This window comes from Rhinolophus sinicus, chromosome 16 (assembly GCF_057876585.1).
Source record: "Rhinolophus sinicus isolate RSI-liver-muscle chromosome 16, RSI-T2T, whole genome shotgun sequence".
Lineage (NCBI taxonomy): Eukaryota > Metazoa > Chordata > Mammalia > Chiroptera > Rhinolophidae > Rhinolophus > Rhinolophus sinicus.
Window position 1 is genome coordinate 183,808,585 of NC_142516.1, and position 8,518 is coordinate 183,817,102.

Here is an 8,518-nt window from a genome sequence, read left to right on the forward strand (position 1 = left end):
CGATTCAGAAGAACGTTTATTGAATGCAGTCTGCTTATCAAATCCATCGCCTTTGAAAAAAATATTTCTCCCAGTGGGTGACTTTTGTTGTTGCCTCTCCTCCTTCGTGTGCATTTGCATAGCCCGCTCAATAAAGCTCTTGAACAAGAATCAGTCGGAATTCGTCGTGTTCCTGCTTGGAGCGCCTTCTCCCTGATTTTCAGAGATGCTGGGGGAGGGATACCTGTGGGGGCAGCGCGATGCCCGCCCAGCTCAGAGCTTGGATGCCAAGCTCCACACTTTCTTAGGCAGATGGTTAAGTTCCCCCAGGTTCGTGCCAGGTTTCAACATCATGCTGTGATTTTATTCTTCTGGAACGGGATAAGTGTTGCTTCCCAGAGAGGCCTTATTAGAACAGAAAGAAAACCCTCTAAATAGGCGGAACAAGGCATCGGGAGAGAAAGTTTTCTAAACGCACTTTAATATGAGCCGGGTATTGTGTGGAATTCAGCGCCCATCACCGTTCAGCCAGAGAGTTATGGCAGTGATTGGGGATGAATAGGGGAACATAATGGATACATGTGGCGTTTGCTCATTATATTCAAGTTAGCCCAACTCCACCGTGGAAACTGTTCAACTTTCTCTCCCCTTAGCTTGTCACTGTGAAATAATACAGACATTGGGGCCTCCAATGGGATCGCCTGCCACGCCATTCTATTTCCACTGCTAACGAGGGCTTCATAAGCCTTTGATACAGTCTGATCTTTGAAACCTTTCCAAAGCTCCTCAAGCTTATGCTAAATCCTATTTGGAACTTTTTTTTTCCTTGCCGGCTAGCGCCCGGCGCTTAAGAAAGCCATTTGGACAGTGACATGCATACTAACACATCGCAGGGCTCTCTTCTGAAAAGGGAAGCGGTAACTCTGATCACTGGGGCTCACACGAGCAAAACACAACTGCGGACACAAATTTGAATAAAATCGATTTTCCCTTCTCCTTTGGGCCCCTTAATCGAGAGGCTGTTCCGGGCGTCGTGGGAAGCTGAAAGAAGGCGAGCAGAGCCTCACCGAGAAGAGCATGAATGTGGAGGGGGCGCTGCGAGAGCTTGGAAGCCTCCGAGGTGCAAAATGCAGAGAGTGGGTGGGGGAGTCCTGAGCCAAGGGGGCGAAATCCCAGCGTGTTTGCTCTTGGATCAAGCAGCCGTCACGCGAGGGGCATAATAAACAAAACCTGTGCCAACTCCTCTACACACAGGGCGCTGACAGGAAAGGGGGGAAAAGCAAAAGGAGTTAAAGAAACAAAGGAAAGATTCTCTAATTTTCCTTTCTTGTTTTCCCCTCTAAGCCTTTCCACATTAAAGGGATTGTCTGTCAGAGGCTGGCGTAGGAGCGGCGCGAGGGCGAGGTCGCTATTGGCTGCCTGGCTCGGGTGATTTGCATATCGACGGCTATAAAAGCGGAGGCGGCGCGCGGCGGCGCAGCGCCAAAGCGGAGAAAGGAGGGAGCGGTGCAGAGTGAAGGCGGGTCCGCGCGTCCTCAGAGCCAGACTGAGCCGCGGATCTGCAGCCGGCAGAATTCTCCCGCACAGGGCTCGCAAACAGCGTGCTCCGAGAAGCCTGGGACTCACTCCCCGACCTGCAAACCCAAAAGGAATCTCTTCTTCAGCCTTTTGGAATAGCACTTGGAGCTGGCGACATGAGTCCAGTGAGGCGCAGGGGCAGCCCCTGCCTTTTTCCCTTGCAGCTCTTCAGCCTCTGCTGGGTGCTGTCAGTGGCCCAGAGCAAGACAGTGCGATACAGCACCTTCGAGGAGGACGCCCCCGGCACAGTCATCGGGACCCTAGCTGAGGACCTGCATATGAAAGTGTCCGGAGACACAAGCTTCCGCCTGATGAAGCAGTTCAACAGCTCGCTGCTCCGGGTGCGCGAGGGCGACGGGCAGCTGACCGTCGGGGACGCGGGCCTGGACAGAGAGCGGCTGTGCGGGCAGGCCCCACAGTGCGTGCTGGCCTTCGACGTGGTCAGCTTCTCGCAGGAGCAGTTCCGGCTGGTGCACGTGGAGGTGGAGGTGAGGGACGTCAACGACCACGCGCCGCACTTCCCCCGGGCCCAGATCCCGGTGGAGGTGTCCGAGGGCGCGGCCGTAGGCACGCGCATCCCCCTGGAGGTGCCGGTGGACGAGGACGTGGGCGCCAACGGGCTGCAGAGTGTGCGCCTGGCCGAGCCGCACAGCCCCTTCCGCGTAGAGCTGCAGACGCGCGCAGACGGCGCCCAGTGCGCTGACCTGGTGCTGCTGCAGGAGCTGGACCGCGAGAGCCAGGCCGCCTACAGCCTGGAGCTGGTGGCCCAGGACGGCGGCCGCCCACCGCGCTCTGCCACAGCCGCCCTCAGCGTGCGCGTGCTTGACGCCAACGACCACAGCCCGGCCTTCCCGCAGGGCGCGGTGGCGGAGGTGGAGCTGGCTGAGGACGCGCCCGTGGGCTCGCTGCTGCTCGATCTGGACGCCGCCGACCCCGACGAGGGTCCCAATGGCGACGTGGTGTTCTCCTTTGGCGCCCGCACCCCGCCAGAGGCGCGCCGCCTCTTCCGTCTCGACCCGCGTTCGGGCCGCCTCACCCTGGCCGGACCCGTGGACTACGAGCGTCAGGACACCTACGAGCTGGACGTGCGGGCGCAGGACCGTGGCCCTGGGCCCCGCGCCGCCACCTGCAAGGTCATCGTGCGTATCCGAGACGTCAATGACAACGCGCCGGACATCGCTATCACCCCTCTAGCTGCCCCGGGCGCGCCTGCCGCCTCGCCCTTCGCCGCTGCCGCTGCCGCCGCTGCTCTCGGTGGAGCGGACGCGACCTCGGCGATTGGGCCCGGGACGCCAGAGGCCGGTGCCATCTCTCTGGTACCAGAGGGGGCGGCGCGAGAGAGCTTGGTGGCGCTCGTCAGCACCTCGGACAGGGACTCCGGCGCCAACGGGCAGGTGCGCTGCGCCCTCTACGGGCACGAGCATTTCCGGCTGCAGCCGGCCTACGCCGGCAGCTACCTGGTGGTGACTGCCGCATCCTTGGACCGCGAGCGCATCGCCGAGTACAACCTGACGCTGGTGGCCGAGGACCGCGGTGCGCCCCCGCTACGCACTGTGCGGCCGTACACGGTGCGCGTGGGCGACGAGAACGACAACGCTCCGCTCTTCACGCGACCGGTCTACGAGGTGTCGGTGCGAGAGAACAACCCGCCTGGCTCCTACTTGGCCACGGTGGCTGCCCGGGACCCGGACCTGGGCCGTAACGGCCAGGTCACCTACCGGCTGCTGGAGGCCGAGGTGGGCCGCTCCGGGGGCGCAGTGTCCACTTATGTCTCAGTGGACCCGGCTACCGGAGCCATTTACGCGCTGCGCAGCTTCGACTACGAGACGCTGCGCCAGCTGGACGTGCGCATCCAGGCTGGCGACGGCGGCTCCCCTCAGCTCTCCAGCAGCGCCCTCGTGCAAGTGCGAGTGCTGGACCAGAACGACCACGCACCGGTCCTGGTGCACCCGGCGCCGGCCAACGGCTCCCTGGAAGTGGCAGTCCCCGGGCGCACCTCAAGGGACACAGCTGTGGCGCGCGTGCAGGCCCGGGACGCGGACGAAGGCGCCAACGGGGAGCTGGCATTCGACCTCCTGCAGCAGGAGCCGCGAGAAGCCTTCGCCATAGGCCGCCGCACGGGGGAGATCGTGCTCACGGGCGACCTCTCCCAGGAGCCACCGGGCCGAGTGTTCCGGGCTCTGTTGGTCATAACCGACGGCGGCCGTCCCCCGCTCTCCACCACCGCCACCGTCAGCTTCGTGGTGACAGCAGGCGGTGGGCGCGGGCCGGTGGCGCCCGCCAGTGCCGGGAGCCCGGAGCGCTCTCGCCCGCCGGGCTCGCGGCTCGCGGCGTCGAGGCCCGCGCTACAATGGGACACGCCTCTGATCGTCATCATCGTGCTGGCCGGGAGCTGCACGCTGCTGCTGGCCGCCATCATCGCCATCGCCACCACCTGCAATCGCCGCAAGAAGGAGGTGCGCAAAGGGGGGCCCCGCCGGGAAGAGCGGCCCGGGGCGGCGGGCGGCGGCGCCTCGGCTCCTGGCTCCCCGGAGGAGGCCGCCCGGGGAGCCGGGCCCAGGCCCAACATGTTCGACGTCCTCACCTTCCCTGGCAGCGGCAAAGCGCCCTTTGGCAGCCCCGCGGCCGACGCGCCCCCGCCCGCGGTCGCGGCGGCCGAAGTGCCGGGCTCGGAGGGCGGCAGCGCCACGGGGGAAAGCTCCTGTCACTTCGAGGGGCAGCAGCGACTCCGCGGCGCGCACGCCGAGGTGAGGCCTTCCTTCGGCTGGGCGCCCCCCTCCATGTTCCGCGGGCAGGCTGGGGGAAGGGACTGGAAGGGTCTCGGTGCGCGTGCGTCGGGGATGCCTAACCTGTCGCACTTGTGTTTTGTTTCGTGTCCAACCTTCATCCCCGCTCCCCCCATTCCCTGCTGCAGCCCTACGGTGCCTCTCCCGGCTTCAGAAAGGAGCCTGCGCCCCCTGTGGCGGTGTGGAAAGGACACTCTTTCAACACCATCTCCGGCCGAGAAGCAGAGAAGTTCAGCGGCAAAGATAGTGGCAAAGGGGACAGTGATTTCAACGACAGCGATTCCGACATCAGCGGGGACGCTCTGAAAAAGGATCTCATCAACCACATGCAGAGTGGTGAGGACTCTTTCCTACCCAGTTCAGCATTCCTCCTCTTCCCTCCTCTTTTGTCAATCTCTGTTCCCAGCCCCACTCTTCCCCACTTTTTTCAGTCCCGGAGTTCCAGTTCCCAGCAGACCTCAAATGGTGAATTTCAAAACGCCACGTCGAGGCAGCTCCATCACTTGAATTCAGCACGGCCCCATCCTGGTAGGCAGAGGAAAGGGTGATGCTAGCTATCTGAGGACGGGAAATGTGCTTATCAATTTATTATTATTATTATTACTATTTTTTTGCTTCCAGTAAAAGAAGCAGAGCCAACATGGAGTTAGGTCGCTTTTCAGGAAGCAACGTTCCTTTCAAATCTAGAATCACTGGCGTTCATCTTCATACACGCTTTCCTTTTCAGCCGTCCTGACCCTGTCTGACATTCTGAAGATGGAGGCTAAATGCCTAATCTCAGGAATACCCATGCTCTCTTCCTTTCTCTTTTATGTCAGGACTGTGGGCGTGCACTGCTGAGTGTAAGATCCTGGGCCACTCTGACCGCTGCTGGAGCCCGTCCTGCGGAGGGCCCAACACGCATCCCTCGCCTCACCCACCCGCCCAGATGTCGACCTTCTGTAAGAGCACGTCACTGCCTCGCGATCCTCTGCGCAGGGACAATTACTACCAGGCCCAGCTGCCCAAGACAGTGGGGCTGCAGAGCGTCTATGAGAAAGTGCTGCACAGAGACTATGACAGGACAGTCACTCTGCTCTCCCCTCCTCGTCCAGGAAGGCTCCCAGACTTGCAGGAGATCGGGGTACCCCTCTACCAGTCCTCCCCTGGCAGGTACCTGTCCCCAAAGAAGGAAGCCAATGAAAATGTGTAACCCTATGCTGCATGTCTTCACACATGTACAGGTCATTCTGAGAAGCCCCTAAGTTATTGACCGGTTTCAGTGTTGTATATATAAATATGCAAGATGTGCCTTACAATGAAGTTGTTGGAAGCTATTTCCAATCACATTGGTACTGTTTGGTATTTGCAAACAAAAATGTAGTTAATGTAATTTTTATGAAATGTGTGCCGTAGTTCATTTCTCTTATCATGCTATTGACTTTAATTTCACTTGCAGCTTGCCATTTTCTTAGTGTTTTTAACCTGTACATTGTGTAATGTAATGTTTGTATATAATGAAATTTTGTTATATTTTTATATAATAAAAGCTAAAGTGGAAGTTATTGCCAAAGGAAATGTCTGTAAGACAAAAAAAAAAAAAAAAAGAAAAAGAAAAAAACGTGTTGGAATTACTTAATGGAAATTTATCTTTTACCTGAAACAACCTAGTGTTTGAGAAGTTTTGCCTTGCCAAGTATAACTTGTATATCTTGAGTCTGTGGTAGATTTCAAGTTCAATGTTATTTAATTACATTTGGTTTTCTGTAAACCGTGTCACTTATAAGCACAGTAATAAAGGAGTTGTCATGTGTTTGAAGAATCTGCTAATTGCTTTTCATGAACTTGCCTACGGTTAGACATTCACAAATAATTTGAATACCAGAATTAAATCTTTCAAGGGCTGCTTATTTGGGCATTATTAATGTTCACAGCAATATTAAACCCGTGGGATTCAAGTATTGGAGTCTCATCAAAGTATTAAACATATTTGTTGATTTTGTAGAACAAGGGCCTATCCGTAAACATTAGGGACTCTAAAAAATTTCTCCCCTCACTTACTCATTCAACAAATATTTATGGAGTAGCTACCATAAAGTCAAGAGAAACTGTTTGGGCTATTCATTTACTAATTCAACATCAGTAGAGGTTTTACTAACTGCAGTCAGTAACTCTTCTAGGAACTGGGCTTTGAGGTTAAGAAGACAGTCTCCAGGAGCTCTTAGCATATTAGGGATGTGACTATCAGAAAGAAGCCCTCAGAAGATTCGGATTTTAATATCAAAAAGACTCAACTTCATGGGTGAAATGACATGATGCTTGGAATTGGCTTTAAAATATTCTAGAGAAAATGCAGGGGGCGATATGAAATAAGATTGATAACATATTGATCACTCAATGCTAGCATGGTTGTGTGTGTGTACGTGTGTGTGGTAATTATACCAATCTATTTGTGTTTGTGTTTGAAAATGTTCGTAATGGAAGGCTTTTAAGAAGACCTATGCCTTACACTCTATGCATTCATTTCATTTGAAATTAAAATGATAATAATGAGAGCTAACATTTACCGAACAAGCTTTTTTATGAGCAGAGTTCCTTATAAAGTGTGCTACATAAATTATTTATTCCCCAAACTATCCCCATAAGATGGCAACTATCATTATCTCCGTTTCACAGGTTAAAAAACAAAAACAAAAACTGGGCACAGTGAGGTTAGGTAAAACGCCCAAAGTCACACAGCTAATAAATGGTCAGGATGAAATTCAAACCCAAATTATTCAAGGCAAGAAAATAAGAGGAAGCAACAAAAGTTTTGTTTTTTTAACTTGAAAGAAGCAAAGTGTTAGGTGGAAAAGTCTCAATGCATTGCCTTTGCTGCCTGCTAATTGTCTAACCCTTTATATTTCTGAAGTGCCCGTGTTCCTTTATCACTAATTATAGAGTGTGAGGCTCTGTAATGAATAGAGGAGCCCTCAAAGCTGCCTGTTGAAGTCATAATTGAAACCAGTGGTGGCTCCAAGCTGAACAGCAGGGTGGGTGCACACAAGTGCTTTGCCACCCACTGCCTGTGCAAAGTCGAGCGGTTTCTGCAGGCACCAGGCATGCGCCTGTCAAGCCCAGACTGCCCAGGACACAGGTTCTGAAAGGAAATGGGGATGTGGCCAGGTTACCAGACAGCTCCAGAACCCTAATGACCAGGCCACAGGGAAGTAGCCTTCTTAATCTACCATCTAAAGTTTTATTCTTGAGCAGTCCCATCAAATGCAGAGCAAAAGAATGACTAATTCCACATTGCAGTCCAAAAAGTCCAGTCTCTGATGGTGTTTGCCTGCTTTTGTCCTTCAAAAGTAATATCATGTCATTGTCATTATTTTGTTTGGTACTGTGAAAACTGTTTCATTACTCCAAAATTCCATTTTCAAAACCTCTAGGACTTCACCGTCATATTTTTCCCTTAGAGAAATGACCATTAAAAGACCTTATCGTTGCTTGGAACTTAAAAAAAAAAAAAAAAATTCAAACACATCATTCAGTTCTTAAAATCATTTGTCTAAACAAGAAAAGGCGGGGAGGGCTCGTCTAAGGATCAGCAGCGGGAACTCTCAGAGAAATAGCCAAATGAAAGAGGCTTTCCACTTTCCTCCAGCAATGTTTACGCTCGAGCTCATTTTTAAGAAAATATATTTCTTTATTAAATGAGATACTGCATCATGCAGAATACTTAGGACAATGCCCGGCCTACAGTAACAGCCTGTAGATATCCTGTCTTCCTCTTTCCTTGCTTTCCTTTGCAGCCAGTCTCCTCCGGAACTGCCACGGCTGCCCCACCCACTAAGGAAGGTGGAACAGACTCAGGATGTTTGGCTTTGTTGTCTGGTTTGCTGTCTTCACTTCTACTTTCCCTCATGTTGACTCAACACTCTGCAAACAAGTGCAGCTAATGTGAGCATCACAGGCAAACTCACCAGACATTTCTGATGGTACCACGGAAGCCGACAAGCCTTGGGCAGCTTGGCTGTCAGCACTGGGACATGGCAAGGCCCTTGGGGAGGTGGGAGGTCACCTTGAGAGAGAAAACGAAAGCTTGACTCTCCCTATTTCACATTTTTATGTCTGGCCCCATTGACTTGGATAGGCTATGCTTCCTATAATAAAATATCCATCAAAGAAACCACTTTAGAAAATTAAAATGTAAG

General features: G+C 53.5%; 1 protein-coding gene across 1 annotated transcript; it reads left to right on the plus strand.

Annotated features, from left to right (window-relative positions):
• The first annotated feature begins 5 nt into the window (after nt 1–5).
• LOC109460164 (protocadherin-8) lies at nt 6–5,943 on the plus strand. Its single transcript, XM_074329347.2, has 3 exons — nt 6–4,304; nt 4,472–4,679; nt 5,162–5,943. The coding sequence occupies exons 1-3, from the start codon at nt 1,674–1,676 to the stop codon at nt 5,533–5,535; spliced, it is 3,213 nt and encodes a 1,070-aa protein (XP_074185448.1). The 5' UTR covers nt 6–1,673; the 3' UTR covers nt 5,536–5,943.
• The last annotated feature ends 2,575 nt before the right edge of the window (nt 5,944–8,518 follow it).

Coding starts and splice junctions, on each gene's coding strand:
- LOC109460164 (XM_074329347.2), top strand. CDS start 1,674: ATGAGTCCAGTGAGGCGCAGGGGCAGCCCCTGCCTTTTTCCCTTGCAG. Junction 4,305..4,471: donor TCCGCGGCGCGCACGCCGAG/GTGAGGCCTTCC, acceptor TCCCTGCTGCAG/CCCTACGGTGCCTCTCCCGG. Junction 4,680..5,161: donor CATCAACCACATGCAGAGTG/GTGAGGACTCTT, acceptor CTTTTATGTCAG/GACTGTGGGCGTGCACTGCT.